This window comes from Toxorhynchites rutilus, chromosome 1, assembly GCF_029784135.1.
Source record: "Toxorhynchites rutilus septentrionalis strain SRP chromosome 1, ASM2978413v1, whole genome shotgun sequence".
NCBI lineage: Eukaryota > Metazoa > Arthropoda > Insecta > Diptera > Culicidae > Toxorhynchites > Toxorhynchites rutilus.
The window spans coordinates 74,128,204-74,153,465 of record NC_073744.1 but is presented as its reverse complement, the minus strand read 5'-3'; the positions used below and the strand labels follow the sequence as shown (position 1 = coordinate 74,153,465).

General features: G+C 38.9%; 1 protein-coding gene across 6 annotated transcripts in view; it reads right to left on the bottom strand.

The window, feature by feature from the left end:
- LOC129762854 (uncharacterized) overlaps nt 1-25,262 on the bottom strand; it is a 565,660-nt gene that overhangs the window by 87,542 nt on the left and 452,856 nt on the right. For all 6 annotated transcript variants that reach the window (XR_008740727.1, XR_008740728.1, XM_055761417.1 and 3 more), the window contains one exon: nt 12,628-12,767. Coding sequence is in view for 4 of the 6 variants with exons in the window: in XM_055761417.1 (XP_055617392.1) it covers nt 12,628-12,767 (140 nt within the window). In the remaining 2 variants the exon portion in view is untranslated. The remainder of the gene's footprint in view (nt 1-12,627; nt 12,768-25,262) is intronic.

Below are 25,262 nucleotides of genomic sequence, written 5' to 3'. Positions count from 1 at the left end.
TCATCACGATTTTATCTGCACAGGAAGTACGCATCTACGCACTTCCTGCAATTTAAAAAACAAACGGCACGACGCACATGTACACACATAATCGCACGCATACATACACTTTACGGCTTCCCGTCAAATGTCCCAGAGTCAGCAGCCGTGTGCACCGGAGTGCATAAATTGGGGCGCTTTATTCCGCTGTCTCAGTCAAGAGCATAAGGTGACACATTCGATGAGATTTGCATGCATTCATGTTCGCTCACATCTCGGATCCGACCCCTCCGAACGGAGGGCGGATACTGTTCCCCCGTCTAACCAGGAGCGCTCTTGTTGGGACTTGAATGGTGTACCATTGAGACAGATCTGTCACTTTCATATATACAGTAAGTATCGTTGGGGTGGACCCACCCCTGCTGCTGAATTGCACAATGTGGGGATGTATGCATCTTTCCCTACCGTGCTCACACAGAGATTCTCATGCTGTGATACAGCTTTTGTTTTTATTTCTACCCGAGCTATGCTGAACTGCAGTGGAAGATTTGAGAGGTAATCCAGCACAAAACACTGTCTGCATGAGTCTGCACTATCTTTCACTAAGAACATATTCATTCGGGTGGGTTCATGTTCAGCTCGAGACGGGAATACTTGAAAATCTTCATAAATAATAACAAACATTAACTGAGCTTTGTAGATATGTTGGATAATATATTATTGTGGAGTACACAGTACAGCACAATTCCCGTAAAAAGGGCCTGGCTGTGTATGGAAGTGAAAAGTTCCCCCAAACCAAATCACCAGCTCTATGGAAAATCTTGTATAGGGTACCAAATAAGAAATTTTGGTTTTATCACCCTTTTTTTAGTCTACTTTTCAGTATTGTATAGTTTTTCGCATGCAATTCGCAATAGCTTAGAGATAAAATTAGCTAAACATACTCAAGCGCGTTTACTTCGATGAAACTATGTGAGGAAAAAATTCGTTACAGCAGATAGGACGACATTAATGTTTAATGTTCCACAGAGGATTTCTCAGATGGTGTTTAAATTCATCTACAAGAGACTACAAACAATAATCCCCCTCAAATCACTAATTTTATGAGTTCATGTAAATGCGTTATTGGCCAAGGCTATTACGATATCAAACACGAGGTCTTGCGAGATATATTTTTCCGCCAGCACAAATACAGAACACTCCTTTCGGGCCCGAGTAAACTTGTAGCTAGAAAAGACCTTAATTACCTTGAATTAATCAAAAACATAAATTAGCGCAAATATGTCAACATGTGTTTTTTGTGTAAGCACGTAAATATTTACTCATTAAATTTTAGGACTGTGGAACTCTACATAATTTGTATGCAGATAGACTATCCACAATTTGTGGGGGGAATACTCATACAACTCAAATGGGTAATGATTATCTGCTATCACAAAGCTGAGAAACGTTTTGACGTTTTGTTTTACTACTGATTCATTAAAAAAAATTAAGCTTTATTCTAAAATGTTTTCTTATCCTGAGACTGGCTCACCATACCGTAGGCTAACCTCAAGGATATTTTTTATCCATTTTTGGCGAAAAATCAATAGAGTGCCGTGTTATGAAACATCAGAACAATAGCAAAAACAACATCACGAACATAAGGTGTTGATTCGGTTATTCCAGACGACATTGGAATATATTACATCTGATCATCTTTAGGAAGGTTAACGACGGATAAATTTATATTGGGAACATTAAATTGATGTTCATGACTTCCAGTCGGACGTTTATTCGCTCTGATAATAATTGTGTGGTCCTCACAAAGCATATATCTCAATGCCGTCAGTTCACTTAAAATCATAGCATACCGTTTGATGATTAGGTAGGATGTTGATAATCATTTTCTGCGATACCGATTGTTCCAACAGTATTTATTCGACAATATGGAGATTGAATACCTGAAATTAACCAGATTCAACCAAACAAATCTGCGGACAAAGCAGTATGTACACTCAAGAGATGCAACAAGTTTGAAGGGATATGAAAAAAAAACATTGGTCGTTCAATAAATCTACTGCCACATATGACATATATAAGGCCACGATATATGAATAACATATGTCCATACTAATTCATTACATTTATTTGCAACGAAAAACGTAACCACACAGAATTGAATTAATCAAATGTGTGATCCGTTTTATCTACAAAATAAAAAAGGGTCTTAAATTCCATTGAATTCGAAAAGTGTTTCGTGAAATCACTAATTGAATTATTATTAGAAAAAATATTTGAAGAGAGATGTGAATGTTTAGAACTATTGGAATCTAAAAAACAGGAAGTGGGTTATATCTATGGTATAACCGCAAGGGTGACGTAGGACTATCGTTGATTTAGAGATCATTTGTTTGAAGTTGAATCTGAATTCATTCTGAATGAATGAATATTTGGAGAACTTCGAAAACGAGAGCGTTACGTTGGAGGCACAAGGTTTTATGCATCCAATATTGGATACGGAAATATCCTACTGATGGGGAAGAATAATCTTCAGAAGCTATCCTAAAATCACAAAACCAAATGTATTTGGTTACAGTGTTACATGGATAGAAAACATTAAAATAAACTCTTTCACATGAATGTAATTTTAAATTCCCAGAGGAACTGGCAGATTATTTTCAGTAACGATTAGATATTTCCACATTTTCCTCGATACTGGAAGCCCACCAGTGGTTAATGCTAACTCGATAACCACCTGTTAATAGCACTTGATTGAAAGATATTTTGTCACAGTGTTACATGGATAGAAAACATTCAAATAAACTCTTTCACATGAATGTATTTTAAAATTCCTAGAGAAACTGGCAGATTATTTTCCGGATCTTTCTCGATGCTGAACGGCATCCAAACGGAAAGAATTCCGTGCGTGTATGTATGTGTGCAGCGGCTGCTTCGAGATCTTCCCGAGGAACCGTTTGTGGCATCACTCTCCTCCTGATGGATTCCTTTCTAGCCTAACGTGCACAAACAGGCTCTTGGTGACACCGTTCATCCGCGCTTTCATGATAAATGAAGAGCTTCACCACAGCAGCGACAACATGCTCCAATAGCTGTTCAATTAGAACTGAGTGGATTTCCGAGCGGCGCTCGCTTATATACCGATTGGTGATTTCAATAGCCTGTTTTGAAAGTAAATTTAAGACTATTGAAACAAGTTTTTGGATCAGAAAGTAACAAGTATAGAACGCGTAGACATTTTATCTTTCGAATGAAGTGTTTATCATACCATTTCGTTTAGTTGTTTAGGACCTATTAGCACTCAAAATCTCGGTCTCCGGCGTAACGCTTTCGTTTTCGAAACTTTGATTTTACACCCCGGTATAGAAATTAAAGACGTAGTCCTACGTCAAAACGATTTTGGGTGGGATGAGATTCGCCCAAATCTGCTGGTAATAAAATTAATCAATTGCATCCATTTCGCGGGAGACGACAGCATAATAAAATCGACACGAGACTGAGTCAGCCACTCACTGCGGTCAGTGCAATAGAGAATTAAAAATCCCTCGACGAGTGTCGTAAGATTTCAGTTGATCGTCTCTTGTTACACTTTCCGATCAAGAACTCATCATCCGCTCTATGGGATGGGATTAATCGTTTGTGGCTTGCACTCACGATAAACCTTGAGTAGTAGAAGTAATGCTTCGGAATTGCATACAGTGGGGATTCCTCTTCCATATTACTTTTTTGAGATCTTGGTAGCTCACCGTTCCAAGTATTCTCTCTGTGTACATATGAAGGATAAAAGAGCATCGCCTGCTGGGGGTGATTTAAAAACATCCGACTAGAGGGATATACTTATTTATTGATCGTTGAATGTGATTTTTTACCATCACTGCATCTTAGCTTTGATGGAAAGCAGCGATCGTAAAACAATTCATAACAGGTTTTTTTTTTGTTGCGAATATTACGTGTTCTGCTACTTTTTTTTGAAAATAGTCAATAATACGCGAGAAAGAGGAGATGGTGAACCATTCAGATCAAAATAAGGAAACTAGTACCCAGGATGTGTTGTTTCTGTGCTGTTTTTTGAAACTGGTCTTTCTACGGCGGCTCAATTGCGAAGAAATGTATATAAAATATTTCCATTTTCAGACAACTCTATGGCTCGATGTGTGGCACCCGGATGCGTGAGCGTTCAGTCATTGATGCCCGGGCTCGAGCCCGACTCGAAATATGAAAACATATCCCACAAAATATCGTAATACAGTAATACTAAAAACATGTACATTTGCTCGTTTCACTTCAGTCCAGATTGTTTAATGCACATCGATGGCTTGGATGCACAATATCGTCGAAAACTGATACGAACAGGTAAATTTAAACAAATCCAGATTATACAATTAGTACACAACATGGTTTATTTTTAGCTATTCCTACTGTCGGAAAGGCCAACGGTTCTAATGCTCGGGAAATCAAAACCGGAAGGCTCGTAGAAAGGTCTTGATTGAAATCAAGCAAAAGTTGAATCCATTAAAAACATCCGTAACATGCGCAGAATCGGCCCAGTTTTCTAATGGGAGGAAACATGACTATCCCGAGAGGGATATTCCGTCAAAGGAAATCGGGAGCAGCGCCATCAACATCTCTAATGAGAAACCTAGCGATTCGGCCGGTTATGATAGCTTAATTCAAGCACTGCGGCAAGAGGTATCGGAGAACTACAGAAAGCTTCAGGAAGCTAAAATCCGAATTGCCGAACCACAATTTCCTCTAGGTTTTGATTAGAAAGAAAACCTAATTGGAATTATCTTTACGCTGCAATGAATAAATATATACATTAAGCTAAAATACAATAGAAACAAACTTCTTTAGATTATACCATCCCATGATACTTGCGAAGCTAACACGTCACAGCCTCACTACTTTTGATGCACTAGTCAGTCCAGACTACCTTTTCATGAACGTATCCTGATGATTTTCAGAAAAATGTAAATATCTACGAAATGTTTCGTTTAAGGTAAAGGTGTAAACAAGCCTTTGTAGTAGTTTAGGTAAAACGACGTGTAAAAATGGGGTAACAGTGTTTGTGAGAGAAGAGCAATTTGTTTCGTTTGTTTTGATCTTTGTACGTAAATAGATCAATTCACTTATCAGACTGTGTGGCGTTTCACCACGAGTCTTAGAATACATTTGAAAAAAAAATAACAATTCAATACTGAAATAAAATATATGAACGATGTGTTCCGATCAACAATTGCAAATATAAATATATATATATATATATATATATATATATATATATATATATATATATATATATATATATATAAAAGGTGTATTTGCATACGAAGTAAAATTCTGATCAAACGAGCGTAACATGAGCAAATTTATAACACATGCGAATTGGGGCTATTTTGGTATTAACAAGTTCTTCCGCACAGTAACTCGATGTTGATAATTCCTTAATATTTTCCTTTGTTGATCGTATTGTTTTCACATATTCATGTTGAAGAGCCTTAACCCTTCTCTTCGTTGGCCAAGGCATTTTTATTGAATGTAATACTTTTCCGTTTACTATTTTTGAAAACATAGGGAGCCGTGGCAGTGTTCCGAGTTCTGCAATACAATTTTCTTACCCAATGTTGAAGTTGCTAAAACTCACATTATAGACCCATTAAACGTAAAAATTATAGTTGTATTGATATCAACACAATTTTATTTTATCAATTTTCATGACATGAAACGCTATGACGTAGGAATAACATTTTATTGAATGGTTATTATAGCTGTTTCGATGATGTTGTCTGGCACCAGTGTCGAAAAAATAACGATGCTTCCACCGATACAAACAAAACCATTGCGGAAAATTGCAAAATGAAAAGTTAACTTTCAGAACACTAGCTCGAGTTTTACGATGTTTTCCACTATACGTTGCGACGGCAGATGAAAATTTATTATTTGGTGAGTAATCGACTAGATTTTGGTTAATATTACTTGGTGGGAAGTGTGTGTAAACAATCATTTACTTCACACTGTTTCGCAAAATTATTGATTTTCGAGCGAGGGGTAAGGGAGAGAGATGAAAGAAATGAACGCCATTGTGGCAGCCATTTGTGGCTAGCTTTCACCCTCACCTTAATTTATACCCAATTATTTTTAAAACCAGTACTGGTGCCCGTCTAATTCGTCTCAGCCGTTCCCGCAATAAAACGGAGCAGAAATATTGGTTGTCTGGTTAAGAAAAAAAAGTTGTCTTCCATGATGCTTTTTGTTAAATTGTATTTGCTCATTTGTTTTGATAGTAACTGTAACTATCTGCCTCCAATTCAACTCGTAAAGAATCGGAATCAGTGTAAATTAATCTGTTTAGTGTCCATTTAGCGTCATTTAGTGTCCAGCCATTGATGTGCTGAAAATATGTTTCTTTTCCGTGCTTAAGGTAGTATCCTAGTCTAGAAATTTGAAAAAAAAAGCATTTTTTTCTTCATATTTCTGATGTTCAGGCATTCACGAGTATATCCTAGAAAAGACTTTACGAAAATTCCATTATCTGCCGAGTTTTACCTATTTTAGCGATGCGGTCTCTAATATAGTGAGACTATAACAATTAACTTCAAACGCGTTTTTCTCGAAACTAATTTTTTCAAACTGGCGTACACGATATCTCAAGTTCTACTGAACCGATTTATATTTCAGCTTTACGCGAGAAGTAATCAAGCAAATGAAACCAAATTAGGCATATTGAGGTTTTAGGGTGCAATAAATGTTTCTATGACGGTTAGACTTTGCACCCGCCTCTCTAAGGGGAGAATTTTTTTTTTTTATATCTATAATAAAAAAAAAAGTGATTTTCAACTCATTTGGCTGGTTCGTCACTTTTTACTTCCATTTTTGGAAGAATGTTGGGAGTGAGAATTGAACTCGTGACCTTTAGCGTGAGAGGCATGGATGTTACCACTACGCCAGATCGCCTCCTAAGGGGAGAATGTTTTAGGGGACACGAAACGTTTGAAACACAAATTTAACAAAAATTTCTGCATTACTCGAGAATCAATCAAGAAAATGGAACCAAATTTTGCATGTGGAGGTTTTAGGCTGCAATAAATGTTTTTACGGTGGATAGACACTCCACCCCCCTCTCAAAGCCATACAAAATTAAACGGGATCGATCAGAAGATGAATCAATGAACAGCTCTGTGATTGGACCGATGAACTTGCTCATAGTAAGAGAACGTGAATGTTTGAAAGTATTGATAACAAAAAACAAATTTTGGGCGGGACGAAGTTTGCCGGGTCAGATAGTTCATATAAATACAATATGTATGCATCTCTCTATCGTATGAACCAATAACTTTTTTTTTCTTAATTTACCTATTTTTAAAAAATCTGGAAACGTAAAAAACACGTATAAAACAACAATTTTCTCTTCAAACGGTCACCATTAAAAAAAAAGCTTTTGATTTATCCGAGGTTCATGCGGTAGCGGCATTTTTACTGATCAAAAATATGTTCGATTTTTTCGTTTCAGATAACCAGAAGGGCTGGAGTCGTGTACGCCATGGCACAACTTTATTTTGGACCCCTTCACTTCATCAGCTTGCAGCTATTCTAGTTACGAATATTTTTTCTCCGTTCAATTTTTGTTTTTCTGTTAAAAGATGGATGAGCAAGTAATGATATAATGGATTGTAAAAATACTCATTGTTTTATTTTAACAGAGCTCGAAAAAACGTCCGAAATTCGTGTCTCTACACTAGAATATCCCCTTAAATTAACAGCAACTATAGGGGTAGATATATCATCTCTTTCAACAAGGTTGATACATGTTCAAACGACTAACTAATCTCAAGTGAGAATCCACCATAGTTCTAAGCATACATTTTTCAATGAATCTTAGTACAACAAAACAATATTACAATTTTTTTTAAATACGGTATTCATAAAAAGACGGGACAATAAAAATTGGTAGAAAAAATTGTACTTCTCATCGTTCAAAACGATGCGTTTGGTCAGCCTAGTATTAGGCCGATTTCGTTAGCAAACTGATAGATTTTCTGACAAGGGAATCGAACCCGAAGCCTCCATACTGGTAAGCGCCATGCTAATCACTAGTCCATGAACTACTGTATCTTCGTTAAAAAGTTCTGATTAGGGTAGAAGTACCTATCATCGCAATAGTACCTATTATGGTAATACGATGGTGTGAGTTTTTTACTAGTTTAGAAAACGTATCTTATTTTTGAAGGCTCTAATATGATTTTTAAACATCACAGATCTCTTTTTTGATGATTTTGGCGACTTGATTCCATGCAAAACATTGTTGTTTGGTTAAAAAATTTAGTTTGAAAATAGTGTGTCCCATTGATGCTTGCTTGCTTGCTTGATATGCGGTCAGAATAATGAGATTTTTATGTTGTGAAGTGGCTGTTTTTATGCAAACACAGTGTAGACATTACAACCTTCTTGATGTTGTGATTCGACAAAATTATACGATTTTACAGAAATAAACATGTACTTTTGTATTACCATAATTGGTACAATGTTATATCTAAGTGCCAATTATCGCAATATCGAAAACTGCCTTATTCCTAATATGGTTGTACGAAATCGCTGCAAAGCTGAAAAGCAGCTGGAAAGCTATGTTCCTATTATGGTTGTACGTTGTTATGTAATGGTTGTTATGCTATTATTGCTGTAACACATGTTTTCACGCTGTGCAATTGCATATCATAGGGCGCTTTTGAACGCTCAGTATTGTTATGAAATAGCACTATGCGTGTCCGACCGAAGCATATTTGTTTGATCCACTCTGTTGAAAATGAAATCTTAGGTGAATGTGTTAATATCCTTCAGTTCAGTTTCTGAAGAGGAGCGAAAACTGCATCACAACCCTCACGCCTTTGTGATTATCTTGTCAACTAGCAGAGAGGCCTAGCAACGAGGAGCAGGCAGTTATTTTCCAACCGAGAAGCTCTCAACAACAATCTGATCTAGAGATGAAACGGATAATCGGTATCCTGCCTATCCGGTCAATATTTGGTATCCGGTTGGATACCGGGTATAAGAAAAAAAAATTGATTTGTTAATTAAGTGTACCCTCTCTCAGATTATCATCCCGGAAATTCTTAATGTTTTTAATTTTGAATACAAATAATTGTTGATGTTTTTTTTTTTAATTCGCTTATTTTTTGTCGGCCTATTCCGCCACTTCAGTGCCAATCACCGACATCAGGGAGGCGACTCCACCTGTTCCTACCTATCAGACTCAACAACTCATGAGCCGGGCCAACTTCTCTTACTTCCCCTCCGAAGGAAGACGTAACCAGAGATTTTTCGCCTCAGAAAATCCCAACGACGCCAGCTGGAATTGAACCCAGGCCGATCGGATTGTGAGGCTGTTACGCTAACCACACAACCACTTGCGCCGTCTAATTGTTGATGTTCTTGCATATTGAAATTATGTTGCACAAAAACTATCTGAATTCAAATTGTCCATGTTTCAACATGGCTATGGTTATCGTAAGAGAAAGTCAATTAAGAGAATCGTTCAAAGCAAAAGTAAAAATTAGGCAAAAATTTCCAAATAATGAATAATAAATAATGAGTCTGGTACAGAATTTATTGGAAATTTCTAAACTGCCTTCTCATAAGGGAATAATCGCATTATTGAAAAAAAAAGTATTCATTAGTAAAAGGGAAATTTTTCATTCTATCAAAACTTTTTCCTGTAGTAAGATAACCTACAGGAACGTTCTTGGAATGAAATGAATGCTGATTGATAAGGTTAATTGGATTTACTATTGACATGGTTAATAAATCACTGTGTTAATCTTCAAAATATTGTTATCCACTACTCCTACACACAAAAAGATAGAAGAATTCAAGTACTACATCTCAAAACTTGAAGCTTTAAATTGAGCTTTAAAATGATGTGTATCCCGTCTTTATGCGATAATCAGATAAGAGTGTATAGATCACGTTGGCCATGCTTCACTGTCAATTTTTCGTAAATTTGGAAAAATTTCGTCGAACGAAAAAGAGCGTCGTGAATTAATCCTGTGCACTCATTTCGAGAATCCGGAGTTGTCACATCGGGACATCGGTAAGATGCTGGGAATCGTCCAATCCACGGTCAGCAGAGTACTAAAACGATACTTCGAGAACCTAACCATCGACCGGAAGGTGAAGAACGGCAAAAATGGATGCTCCGTCAGTGAAAAAGATCACAAGCGCGTAGTTAAGCAGTTTAGACGTGATCCGAAAAGTTTGGTCCGGGATGTCGCCAATAAGCTGAATTTGTCAAGTTCATTCGTCCAGCGGACCAAGCAGCGGGAGGGCCTGCATACATACAAGGTTCAGAAGGCTTCTAACCGCGACGAAAGGCAAAACATGGTGGGGAAGACGCGAGCCGGAAGCTGTACACCGAAATGCTGACGAAGCCGCATTGCCTGGTAATGGACGACGAAACCTACGTCAAAGCGGACTTTCGTCAGCTGCCGGGCCTGTTGTTCTTCTCCGCAGAGGACAAATTCAGCGTTCCGGAGGAGATTCGCAAGCAGAAACTATCCAAGTTTGCCAAAAAGTACATGGTGTGGCAACCGATCTGCTCTTGCGGAAAGCGGAGCGCCCCCTTCGTGATGACCGGCACGGTAAACGGGCAGGTTTACCTTAAGGAGTGCCTACAGAAGCACTTACTACTACTATTGAAGCATCACGAGGGCCCGACCATCTTCTGGCCGGATCTCGCTTCGTGCCACTATTCAAAGGACGTGTTGGAGTGGTACGAAGCCAACGGGGTCACTTTCGTGCCAAAGGAAATGAACCCGCCCAACGCGCCGGAGCTTCGCCCAATAGAGAAATATTGGGCGATTATGAAGCAGGCCCTCCGGAAGAACCCAAAAGTTGTCAAATCGGAGGTGGACTTGAAGAGAAAATGGATTTCTGTTCAAAAAAAACTACAACCTGACGTTGTACAGAACCTTATGGACGGGGTAAAGAGGAAGGTGCGAGGATACGGGCTTGGGCTCGAAGTATGAATAAAAAGAAAATGCCAAAAGTTGTTTAATAGTTTTTATTATACTGTCTAAAATTTTCAAAAGGATCGGTCTATTGGGCGAATTTCTACAGCGTTTTTTTCCGTGATGCAATTTGATGTGACACACCCTTTAAAATCACTCAAAAACTCCGACTTCGCGTTCCGTTCCCATAATTTTTGTCGAGTGTAGAATCAACGACATAGTATTGCATACTAGGAATAAGATTTAGAGGCATAGTTTTATTTAAAAAATATTATTGAAGTATTATTAAAAACCTATTGATACTTTTTCCATGTGACACCGACTATTACCATAATAGGTACACTTATTACGAATCTCCAGTAACACTATTACCATAATGGGTGGCATTTTCAAGCATGTTTTTTATACAATTTAGTCAATTGATCATCAAAATATCAGTGAGAATCATGCAAAAACAGAGTTCAAACTGCAAGAAAATGTATACTTTTGTATACTTTTGAACTAAAATAGAGTATTTATTCGCAAATTTCTGCAAGTTGGTGACATATCTCCTCCATAATTGGGTCACTTACCCTATCTTGATGATTCTTTTCGAAATTCAAACTCAATTTTGTACTTAAATGATTTTCTATCTATGTAATTCCTGAGAATATAAATTTTATATTATTGCTTGAATACGGACACGCTCCGGAACAACACACCACATCACCACACATATTGTTCCTCATAATTTTATGATACCCCGCATCCTAGAGACTCCTTTCTGCTCCCCCACCGATTGGATCTTTCCGGCAGCGGATGGCGCACCAAGCACCAGAAGCGAAATGGTTGCAAAGGTAAACAACACGAATGTTTCAAAAAGGAGTGAGTTTCACGGTGGGAAGGTGTCGTTGCATTCACGCGTTGCGAAGGATGCTTTGTGCCGCGGGACACACGGGATGCACATCGGTGCGAAGTTAATTGTTTCGCCTCCTCTCGACTCGGCACTCTCCCAGCCCCCCTCCCCCCCTCCTGTTAAGATCGTACGGAGGAAAATGCCCTCCCCCTAATATGAAAGGATATGCACATTCCCTACAGAGAGACTGAGACTGAGCCGATGAAAGTGAAAAGACAAGCAATCAAGCGTGGGATGAATGTCAAGACTGTGAGAATGTAAACTGGAGTGTTGTGGGGGTAAATATGCGAGGAAGCGAACGCAGATGCATTTGTTCAAGGGTAAATAACATCCTCGTGGAAGAGGATGTACGTCAGTTGTGGTCGCGGCACCGTTGAGAAGTTCATGGCCATGGGTAAGAATACGTGGAACGTGGTATAATTCGCTGTTTAAACGGGGTGGACACTAGCAATTACTCAACAAATCATCAATTAATCTCGTAATATAAAGTGAATCCGTCTTGGAACACGTTCCAAGTCCAGATTGGCCCGATTATTTCTCGAACACGTTCGTTATAGTCGATTCGCTGAACCGTATCGCGCACCGGGAGCTGAGAAGTTCATTTGCAAATCCACGCTCAGAAGCGTGGATGTCGTGCATAATTTATTCTGCTTAAGCATCTATCAGATTTGCGAATGACTGATTAGTGTTGCCTACACACTCGTGTCCTCGGCGAAAGCAGAAACAGATAATGAAAACATCAAAAAAGCTTACCCTCGCCTGTGTCGCGGTCCCGGCGTTTGGGGCGCTACCGGTGCCGTTGTTTTGATTTGATCTATCACGTCTATTAACAGTCTTTAATCCTCTCAAAAGTCGCGCCAGCGTCGTGCGCTTCTTGCTCGTGTCTCTGCCGTCTGTGGAAATGGGAAAGAAAATAAACATACATACACACATATTAGTAACTTGACTCGTTTAGCGGGATTTAGCATTAAGACGCTCCAACGCCCCCCCCCCACTAACACACAGGCCTTCAAAACGATAGCTAAGAAGCACCAATGGTGCCCGGCATCTTTTGCCGTCAACCATTTGCCGATTCATTTGGGTGACAGCAGAAGCGGAACGCCTAATTAGCATACTCTTTATATTCAAACCATAATACCACGCAGATTGCGAAGATAATTCAATTGGTTTTACAGTGAGAAATGTGTGGTGTGATGTGCGCGGCTGTAAATTATTTGCGCCACTAATCGACCTCATAAAACTGGATAACAGCAAAGCATATTAATATTCAACACAAATTCGAAGATTTATGGGGGAAAACAAACGAAGATATTAACGTTCGCTTTGGGCGGTCGGAAAATTTATGAACTGATCAACAGCCATATTTTCGATGGCACTTTTGCTTGTGTTTAAGAGGAGTAGTAAATAAATTGTGATGTAAAAAAATACGAACATGATCTTCTTTTTTTCAAAAAAATTGAGATATCAAATCCTGGTTCCCACATATTCGGTTATTTTCTTTGTTCCCTCACAGATTAAGTTTTAGTTTTACTTTCTCAACTTCAGCTTAGATTAGTTTACTCAAAATTTACGAATCAATGATTTAAATTCAGATTATAAGTTACGGTTCTAAATTCTCCCTAGATTCTAGAATTACAAGTTCCGATTCGAATATTGAGTTCAGAGTCAAGGTGAGATAGGAGAGGATTAGAAACATTAAAATTTAACCTATACACTATGTTTCCATTTCTACATCTGTATAAATAAAAATGATTTAGTACCCGTTCCTCACGATTTAACTCGAAAACGGAGCAACGGATTTGAACAGGAAATATCAGGTTTCATGCGTTTTAGTTTGCGTCAGGTTGCTATGCAAAAAAATGGGTGGATTTTATCTATGATATAACCGCAAGGTTGACGTGGGACTACCTTAGCTTAGCAATCACTTGTTTGTATGAAACAATTTCCGAATTCAATTGAATTCAATATATTTGCTTTGTGAGTAAAAAGATTGAACATGTAAGGTCAATTCATGCATTGTGATAGATTATGTTCTTCATTACAAGTAAATTAAATGACAGTCCTTTTACGGACGAAATATGTGAACGGAAAAAATAATTAAACGATTATTTTATTTTACATTTGCCTCTGAAGTTTGCATCTCTCAAGTGTACGCACTTCTCGAATCGTGAGTTTGCTTGAAACCTGAAAGTTCATTCGCCTCTAGTGTCTGCACCATTTTTCCAGGTTCCTAAGTTTAGAAGACCGTGTTAGGGAAACACATAGGCAAGCGAGTGCAAAAGTACCCGCGGTTTGCATTTATTTGCAAAGCAGATTTCCCCAGAAACCTTGGATTTGAAGTCTGTGTTAGGCAAACACAATTCCCCAGAAACCTTGGTTCTGAAGTCTGTGTTAGGGAAAAACATTTCAGTCGGAACAAAAATGCCCCCCAACCTGCATGAACTTGTAATGCCAATTTCCCCAGACACCTAGATTTTGAAGTCTACTTCAGTCGGAACAAAAATACCCCCGACTTGCAAGTATCTGTAATGCCAATTTCCTCACGCTCCATGGATTTGAAGGCTGTGTTAGGGAAACGCATTCCAGTCGGAACAAAAATGCCCCCGACTTGCATGAATTTGCAATGTCAATTTCCCGACGCTCCATGGATTTGAAGGCTGTGTTAGGGAAACGCATTCCAGTCGGAACAAAAATGCCCCCGACTTGCATGAATTTGCAATGTCAATTTCCCGACGCTCCATGGATTTGAAGGCTGTGTTAGGGAAACACATTTCAGTCGGAAGAAAAATACCCCCGACTTGCATGAATTTGCAAAGCCGATTTCCTCCAGACATCTTAGTTTTGAAATCTCTGATAGGGAACATATTTTGGTGGGAACAAACACTCCCCCTGCTTTCATGTGTTTGCGATGCCGATTTCTCCAACGCTGCTTGGTTTTGAAGTCTGTGTTAGGGGACACATTTCGGTAAGAACGAAAACCCCCTACTTTCATGTATTTGCAATGTCGATTTCCCCAAGGTTGCTTAGTTTTGATGGCTGTGTTGGGGAAACCGTAAATCGGACCGATCGAAACGAGGCAGTTAGGACGTTTAGATAAAGCTTAATATTTTACAGTTTACAGTCAGTTATTGTTTATCTAATGAAAAATAACATTTTATTATTTTCAATAGACGCGTAGAAATATTCTCTATCAATTGATGCAAACATCTTTCCGATCCAGTAAGAAATGTTCGAGTTATAAGCATTCGGAATCTTTCATTTTTTCCTGCATGTTCTGGGTTTAGGTTTTCATTTTACCCCCCATATATTCCGGTTAGACGTAGTCCCACGTCAAAAGAAATTATACACCATGAATATAGATCACGTACAGAAAAATAATTTCTGTGGGAACTTGAGTGTCCGAAGTTATTTAAACGAAAATAGCAATTATGGGTCGGACGAAGTTCACCGGGTCAGCTAGTTTAACATATTTTTTTTAGATAAAGATTCAAATTCAGTTTCGTTTAGATTCCAGTACCTGTTTGAAGTAACAGATTCTAACATTTGGGTTAGGGGAGGTGGGGGTAAAACGGCATGTCTGCATGTATCTTTAGAAACTAATGTTTCCCAAAAATTTGATGCAGTTTCTTGCAATTCAATATACTGTTTTACTACCAAATTGGCCAAATATTTTATAAAAAAGTGTTTTTCAATGTTTTTTACTGAAATTAAAACAGACCGAAAAGTACAAAAATTTTTTCGATGGGAGTAATATGAACATGTAAGGGGGGTAATATGGACAGGTTTGTAATATATGAAGCGTAGTGGTTTATCGATCGCGAGAGGAATAATTTTATTCACCCAAGGTCTGAACTCATCACGAATGTCCGTTAAATGATAAAAAAAACCGAATTAATACACCTAGAAGTGATATCGTGCTTTTCAGCAGTATAAACGGACAGACCCTCGACTATTTTGCTTTTGGTTCCAGTCAGCTTCTAAACAGTTCACATTAGGCGATTTGAATTTCGTTTATGGACGCAGGGCATTCCTTAGGAATAGATTGAACAGACTTTTCACAGTCTATCTCACTCTCAATGGCAACTGTCCGTTTTACCCCACCAGTACAATTATTTCAATAATTTGAATTTTTCACTCAAAAATACATTTACTTTTCCGTACATACCTAATATCGCTTGTCTGTTAGCTCACATTAAACCACTCAAAATGCTTAATATCGAAGCAGCTAAAATTACATCCACACGCGGAATCATCTATGATTTTTGTTTTTTTTCCCTTTTCCACTTTTGATCAGTATTCATTGCCATAGGGTGGTTTAAATATTATAGAATAACATGTAGAAGGTGTTCTCATTAACAGAAATCTGAAATTCAAATTGAACCTCTACAAATCCAGCACCTGTCCATATCACTCCCACTGTCCGTATTACCCGCAGTTCCCCTACATACCAGATGTGATATTCCAATTCAGAAGCAAATTGCAGATTACAGATTCAAAAAAATAATAATCCAATCCAAAGTATTAAAAACAAAACCAAAAAATCAAAAACAAACTAGAAAGTACCAAAAAAAACCCAACAATTTCAGCAAAATCCAAAAATCCAGAAAATTTAGCAATCAAGAAAAAATAAAAGGTTTGAAAATTTTTTAAAAAGACACAAAATACCCAAAATATCTCAAAAGTAAAAATGAATAGAGAGCTTAAATTATCAGTCTAACGAAATTCAAGAATTTAATAAAAAATAAAAAAAACATTCAGAAAATCCTAAAAAAAACATAAAAATCCGATAATTCCAAAAAAAATTCAGATCATCTAAAAAAAATTTATAATTTAGATTTTTTTTCCAAAAAAATTAAACATGCAAAAAAAAGAGAAAACAAAACAAAATTAATAATTTATGAGATCTAAAATATACACAGGAAATAAGAACACAAAAAACAAGACAAAATTAACAGTTTAAAGAATTTAATATATCCACGGGATCAACAAATCCCAAAAATCCTTTCAAGAAAATAAAATTAAAAATATTAAAAATATAAAGAAATAAAAAATAAAAAACTAAAAAATCTATATCTCTCCTATATCTCTCGCTATATCTCTCCCGGGGAAGGCCTCCCGGGTCATGGAGGCCTTGCCAACCCGCTGTCTCCCGGGCAAAGGAGATACACCCAATAAAATGGAGCTACGATCACGAAGAATAATTAGAATGCGATCACCCGAGGAGGGTCCCCGAACTGGAGCTGGTCCTGGAACGGGCGTAAGAGCGAGCGGCCAGCGGCTGGAGGGCGATGTGCAAGAGCGGGCCACCAGCCGGGTTCAACCCGAAGAGCTACCGCCACACGGAAACAGCAGCCATCGACATCACCCAAGAAACGCTGCGCCTACGAGGCGTGTTGTGACTGCCAGACGGCAGTCGTCCACACTCGTGGGTACCACTAGACGCCGGATCATGTGGACACACGAAATGAATGAATTCGTGATCCGCGCCTATTACATCTGCACTGCTTTGGAGACGGACATGAGTGGTCGCCCTCGAATACTAACAATGTTCGAGGAAGCGTATCCAGAGTTCGTTGGGAGGCTTGATCAGAACGCGATGAACGCGAGGCGTAGAGCGATAGTACGCAACAACATGCTCTCCCAAACGCAAATCGACGAGATCAAGCAGCAGGTGCAGAGAGAAATAAGCTCCAGGAACAACAGAGCAAGCGATGTGTCGAGACGAAGTTCAGTACGGCTGAGCAATTCATTCGCGAGTGGGGCACGCGAATCAGCACCAGTGGAGGCCACAGTACAACAACCCCCTGAGCCGGAAGACCCACAGCCAGATCAACAACTACTACGCGATCTGGTCTTCCACTACGACGAGGCGATCTCACAGTTCCGCGACACAGACCCATTGTCGCGCCCCAGGATCCCGAAGTTGCAGCATTCCCGCAGGCTGACAAGTGCAGTAAAGCTCATGAACGAGCACGTTCTTCCGCTGCACTTGGTTGATGCTGAGAACATGGAGGAGCTGCAACTGAAAGTTTACTGTGCTGCTGTGGCGACCGCCAAAAGTTTAGGATACCGTATTAGGCCAAGAGGCGGACTGCTCCAACATCTCCGTGAAAGGCGTGAGCCTCCATGGCGAAGGAGATTGGAGCAACGGATCCTAAACAAGCGCGCCGCAATTGGAAGACTGATGGCGTACAAAAGAGGCAGCAGATCGGTGAAATTATGTCGCCAAGTTGCTGTGATCGTGCGGCCTACTGAACTTCGCCAGCTGGGAGCTCACCAGCTGACGGAAAAACTCGACACACTGGTACAGCAATTGAGCGTCCTTACAAAACGGCTGAAACGTTACTCTGACTCTGCAAAGCGCCAGGAACAAAATCGGATGTTCAGAGATAACGAGAAAGCGTTCTACGACCACATTAGCGACGAGAAGCCCGACTACCGCGAAGGTTTGCCAGATATTAGCGATGTGACGAACTTCTGGGCTGGTATTTGGGAGACCCCAGTAGAACATCGCGACGGGCAAATGTGGTTAAGACGGGAGGAGGAGAGTTGTGGTGAAATTGGAGAGATGCCAGCTATCATCGTCGGAGAGAACGATGTCCGCGAAGCCTCGCGGTACCTGAGGAACTGGGCAGCACCGGGCCCCGATGGTGTTCAGAACTTCTGGCACAAGAAGCTGACCGTCGCACATCCAAAGATAGCTGAGTGCTTCAACAAGGTGCTACGTGACCCACACAACCTTCCTGAATTCGCCACCCGTGGCGTCACCTTCCTCCTCCCGAAAGACAGCAACACATTGAACCCATCAAAGTACAGACCGATAACGTGCCTATCGAGTCTGTACAAAATACTGAGCAGCATAATTACCGCCAAAGTTTCTGCTCACTGCGAACAGCATCACATCATCGCAGAAGAGCAGAAAGGATGCAGGAAAAATACGCATGGCTGCAAAGACCAGGCCATCATCGACGCAGCCATAGTCGGCCAGGCGGTTTATAACCAGCGGAACCTAAGCATGGCCTATATCGATTACAGGAAGGCTTATGACTCCATACCTCACTCGTTTCTCGTCCGGGTATTGGAGCTCTACAAAATTGATCCCTTCGTCGTTAGGTTCCTGCAGCATGCGATGAGGCAGTGGAGTACGTCTCTGCACCTCAGTGATGGGGAAAATGTGTTGCAGTCTAGAACGCTGCAGATAAAGAGGGGGATATTCCAAGGCGACTCTTTCAGCCCGCTTTGGTTTTGTCTGGCATTGAACCCCCTCAGTAGGACGCTCAATAGAAACGGTCATGGCTATAAAATAAGGTATGGCGACGGCGCCCACGAAGAAGTGACCCATACCTTCTACATGGATGATCTCAAGGTCTACGCTGATTCACGTCAGCGTCTAGGTGTAGCTATCCGGGTTGTCGAAGACATAAGCAGGGACATTTGCATGGAGTTCGGCCTCGACAAGTGCCGCTGTGTCCATCTGCTGAAAGGGCAGCTTACCGAATCCGGAGGTTACGAGGTCTATGACGGCGAGTTCATAAGAGACATGGTTCGTGGCGAATCCTATAAATATCTTGGATTCCGACAGCTCACCGGGATTCGCCACTCCGACATCAAGACGGAGCTGCGAGACAAGTTCTTGAGTCGAGTGAACTGTGTCCTGAGGACTTTCCTCAACGCGGGGAACAAGGTACGCGCGATCAACACATTCGCGGTTCCCCTGCTGACCTTCAGTTTTGGTGTAGTCAAATGGAGCAAAACTGACCTAGAGGACCTTGAGAGGAGGATGAGGAAAGCATTTAAAGAGGCCGGAATGCACCATCCTCAATCGGCACTGGAGAGAGTTTCACTGCCACGCAAAGAAGGGGGACTTGGAATAGTCGACATATCTGCACTGTGTGTTGCCCAGGTACGACAACTGCGCGAGTACTTCGCAGAACGCGCCAACCAAAACGCGCTATACCGGGCTGTCTGCGCCGCCGACAGAGGATACAGCGCTCTGCACTTGGCGCAAGCGGAGTACCAACTCAACTGCAATCTGCAGACAGTGGAGGAGAAGATTGCAGCTTGGAAGCAGAAGGCAGTGCATGGTGCCCACCCCCATCAACTGGACCGGCCACACGTCGACAAGGCCGCATCTAATCTGTGGCTAACGCGTGGTGAACTCTCTTCAGTAGTAGAAGCCGACATGATAGCCATCCAGGACAGGATAATGCCGACGAGAAACTGCAGGCGGTACGTCTGGCATCAAGACGTTGATGACATTTGCCGGATGTGTCATCAACCAGGTGAAAACATAGAGCACATTATGGGAGGCTGTCCCGTTTTGGCCAACGCAGCCTACACCGAGCGCCACAACAACGTGGCCCGTATTGTTCATCGACAACTGGCGCTCCAATGTGCTCTACTGGAAGACAACGTACCAAACTACCGGTACCTGCCTGCACCTGTCCTGGAAAATGACCGTTTCAAGCTGTACTGGGATCGCACTGTTCTGACCGACCTCTCGATCCACCACAACCGGCCAGATATAATGGTTTACGACAAGAGCGACCGCAAAGTCACCATCATCGATGTCGCTATTCCACTGAACCAGAATCTGGAGGAGACCCACGGTCGCAAAATCTGCAAGTACCGACCATTGGCCGTGGAGCTCAAGGAACTGTGGGGGCTAAGGGAGGTCCCAAGAATTGTTCCAGTCGTTCTCTCTGGAACTGGAATTGTCCCGAAGACACTTCTGGAAGCGCTAAAGGTGTTGAATATGGAGAAGGAATTGGCCGGCATCCAAAAGTCGGTCATCCTTAGTACCTGCGCGATTGTCCGACAATTTCTCGGTCAGGACTGAAACAGCACGAGCATGCAGATACGTGCATTCCGCAGAGCCTAGTCCCCCTTTGGCATTCAGAAGCCCGGGGGCAGGTGAAAATTCTGGCTAGGTTCGCCTAGTTAAGAAGTGAGATAAGTCTGCCAAAAAAAACAAAAGTTCCATCAAAATTCAAAAATGAAAAATATTTAAAAACTAAAAAAATTAAAAACACAGCCCAGGAAACAAAAAAAAAGAAAAAAAATTAAACAACGAAAAAAAAATCCCAAAAAACGGAAAAAAGAAAATCTAAATCTATAAAATTTAAACAAATAATCCAAAACATCTTGAAAACAAACTTGAAAAACCCAACAAATGAAAAAAATCAAAAATGCAAAAGACCCAAAATATCTGAAACCCAACGTCCTAAATCGAAACTCAAGATCAGGATTGCCAACTATAATTTTCAGAAATCAGGAAGAATGAAAGTGAAAATCAGGATGAAATCAGGATGGATCATATTGGGTTGTCGAGAAAGTTCGTGCTGTTTTATGGGAAAACAAAAGCATATTTTTTATAGGCACACTTACATTTATTCATTTTAATTCTATATTCTATATTCTACATTCTAATTATTTAGTTCTACAATCTTTAACCATCTTTCATGCAGCTTAAAAATACTATTCTTTCAGAACATGTTTGTTTTCTCTTATTTTTTAAGCTGGCCATAGAGTTGAAGTTTTTTGCCATCAAAAGTATTTTACAGGTATCTTTTGATCGTCTATATTTTTTCCCAATAACATACAGTGAAATGCAAAAAAAAATCCATATTCAGAATTTCTTTCTTCCATACTTTGGAATGAATCTTTACTCCCGAATGAAGAAAGCAAATCAGCAGTTAATGAATTGTTGAGCTTTTTTTATGTTATTTGTTTCGATTATAGATATAATTACTATAGTTTAACCGGTATTTTCAATCTGTTATATAATACAACATCTTATCATGTTGACTTTGAATTCAAAATGTTTCTCTTGAGTAATATCTTGTAATATATTACACTCTGAAACGTATTCCTTCATCAACAACATCGCGGCCGCTTGTACACATCATACAAGTCAATGTGGGTCCTCAAACTTAATCTCATTATTATTTCTTAAATTCGTCAGAAATTCTGGTTTCAGAAAATTATCCAGTACTATGCTGAAAAGCCCCGAAAATTTGTGCGTATTGAAAATTATTCTTGATTTTCACTCTAAAAAGTTTATTCAAACGATCTGCTCATACATCACACGTATTGATAAAAAAAATAGACACAACTTTGTATCAGGCGAATTTGATTAAATGTAAGCATTATACACGGGCGGACAGAAAAGCTATTATGACAATTCCCCTATTCAATTAGGAAAACTGACATTTATCCCAGTTTTTTGCGGATATGTTTTAATCTGATAAAGTAGAACGTACAAAAATCAGGAGAAATCAAGATCATTTCTAAAAAATCAGACAAAATTGAGTGTTTGTCAGGATATCAGGGCCTGGGAAACACTGAAAAAAAAATGCTCCAGATTCCAGATTTAGATTGAAAGATTGAAAGATTGAAAGATTGAAAGATTGAAAGATTGAAAGATTGAAAGATTGAAAGATTGAAAGATTGAAAGATTGAAAGATTGAAAGATTGAAAGATTGAAAGATTGAAAGATTGAAGGATTGAATGATTGAAAGATTAAAAGATTGAAAGATTGAATGATTGAATGATTGATAGATTGAAAGATTCAAAGATTCAAAGATTCAAAGATTCAAAGATTCAAAGATTCAAAGATTCAAAGATTCAAAGATTCAAAGATTCAAAGATTCAAAGATTCAAAGATTCAAAGATTCAAAGATTCAAAGATTCAAAGATTCAAAGATTCAAAGATTGAGGATTGAAAGGTTGAAGGATTGCAATATTGAAAAATTGATAGATTGAAAGATTGAAACCAGATTCAGATTTCTGATTTACGTATCAGACTCAGATCTCAGAATGAGATTGGTCACTTCAAGATCTATGTTTTCATCACAGGCTCTTCATTATAAAGTTCTGATTTCAAATTCGTTATTTCGATTTCTGAAGTTGAATTCAGATGAAATATGAAATTCAAAATTTGGATTCAGATACGATCTGGATTCTAAGATCCCATTCCCAGCTGGCAATCGCGACCCATGGTCCTTCTCTATAGCACAGAAAAAGACGAAGGATTCAGATTTCAATCTCCATATCACAAATCCCAAATTCATATCCGAATTCATCAGCCTAAGACTAAGATTAGATATTTGTAAATTCAAGTTTTTGATTCCAATTTTTGTTTAGGTCCCAGAAACATCTTCCAGATGCTGGATGCGATTTGGACACTATGTTCCAAAATGGAAATTCATATTGAGATTCGCACTCAGATCTATATACAGCTTCAAGTTCGGACTTAGTTTTCAGGTTCCAATTTGTTATCACAGATCCCAGTTCCAGATTTTGATTCAGATTCAAATTTCGGACTTAGACTCAAGATACAGATTTTGGATTCCGGGCAACAATCAACAGATTAAAACTTCGAATTCTGGATGAAATTTTGATTATATTTTCCGGTTTAAAATTAAGGTATCGGTTTCATAACCAGCATTCCAGATTCCGGTTCAAATGTTCAAGATTTCAAATTTCAAATATCAAATTTCCAGATTCCAGGCTGTAGATTAAAAATTCCAATTTCGGATAATATTAAAACGTTATGTCTCAAATTAAAGAAGATATCAGAATCAGAGCCTTGATGCAGATCCTAGATTGGTATTTTGATTTAGATTGTGATTCAAGTGTGATTCCAGACTATCAATTCCGAATTCAGAGAGGAAGAACGAAATAAATTTAAGGGTATCTTTATGAGATAAAGATTCTTTATTCCGATATTGGATTCAGACTTAAATTTACCGGTTTGACTTAGATCTCAGACTACTAGCGTCCGGATTATTATGATTCCAGATTCCATATCCAAGACTCCAGATTCTAGATTCAAAATCACAGTCTGAACACATCAAATCCATTTTCTGCATCCCAAATTTCAGATTCGATGTTGTAGTTTCTGATTTTGAATTCATATGAAATGTAAAATTCAAATTCCAGGTTCCAGATGAGGTCTGGATTCAATATTTTCATCCTTAAGTCATAGTCGAGATCCATTGTCTTTATTAATCTCTCAGAATTCAGATATCAATTCTCCATTTTAGCTAATACTTAGACTAAATATTCATAAATTCAAATTTAATATTCAAATTCATGCTCAGATTCCAGAGTCAAATTTTAGAATCTGGATGCGATTTAAACTGCTTGCTTTAAACTCCGAACGAGACTTAATTCCCGTTTTAGGTTCATGATTGCATGATTCAGATTCTAGATTTGAAATTTAAAAATTCATAGTTCTTATTTTGAATTCAAATGAAATGTTAGATTCAAATTCCAAGTTTTTAATGAGGTTTTGATTTTGTGTACTACTTTAAATTCGAATTCGCAGCTTCAGTGTTCTATTTTAGTGGTTCCGATTAAGATTCAGATACTTTCATTCTAATTCCAGATTCAGGATTTAAAGGTTCAGGTTCCAGATTCAAATATACAAAACTACGGATACAGATTCAAACATATTTCAAACACAGATTCCATTATCAGATTCCAGATTCCAGATTCCGATTCCGTTTCCGATTACGATTGTGATTCCGATATTGATTTTGATTTCGATTCCAATTCCGATTCAGATTAAGATTGGGATCGCTCCAGATCGAAATTCCAAAATTCAAATTCCAGACTCCACATTACATATTTCAAATCACAAATTCCAAATTACAGATTCTGGTTTCAGATTTGAGTTTTTAGATTCAGATTTCAGATGAAATATTCCAAATTTAAAATTCAAAATAACAGATGACAAATTATAAGCTAGACAACAGATTCTAGTTTCGTTTTGAAGATTAGTATTCACAATCATTTATGAAAGTCTGATTGTAAGCTCAATTCCATATTTCAGAGTATAGACTAAGATTCAAAGATTAAGAGATTTAGAGATTCACTCCGCGTCCTGATAAAGATCTCCGAGTCGAATTTACATTCCGATTCTTGTTCGGATCCAGTTTCCCGCTTCTCGATTCCAAATTCGATTCGGGGTTTAGATGAAGATTTACAATTTAGATATGGTTTCCGAATCGAGTTTTGGATTCAAATTGGAAGTTTCAGAGCCGCAACTTCGGACTCTCGTTTACAGATTGTGTTAGCTAAATTGGAGCTTCGGATTAAATTTGGGATTCTTGATGAACTTTGTATTCTCTGTTTCGATTTGAGATTCAGATCCCAAATTTAGAGTCTTTTATTGAATCCCAAATTGTGATTGAAGTTCCGAACGAATTTCAAATTCATAGTTCTGATTTTGAATTCAGTGAGATTTTGTGTATCACTTTAAATTTGGGTTCGCTGATTCAGTTCTCTATTTCAGAGAGAACTTTTTTTTCTTATCAAGATTCAGATACATTCATTCTAATTCCAGGATCAGGTTTCTATGTTTCAGGTTACAGATTCTAGAT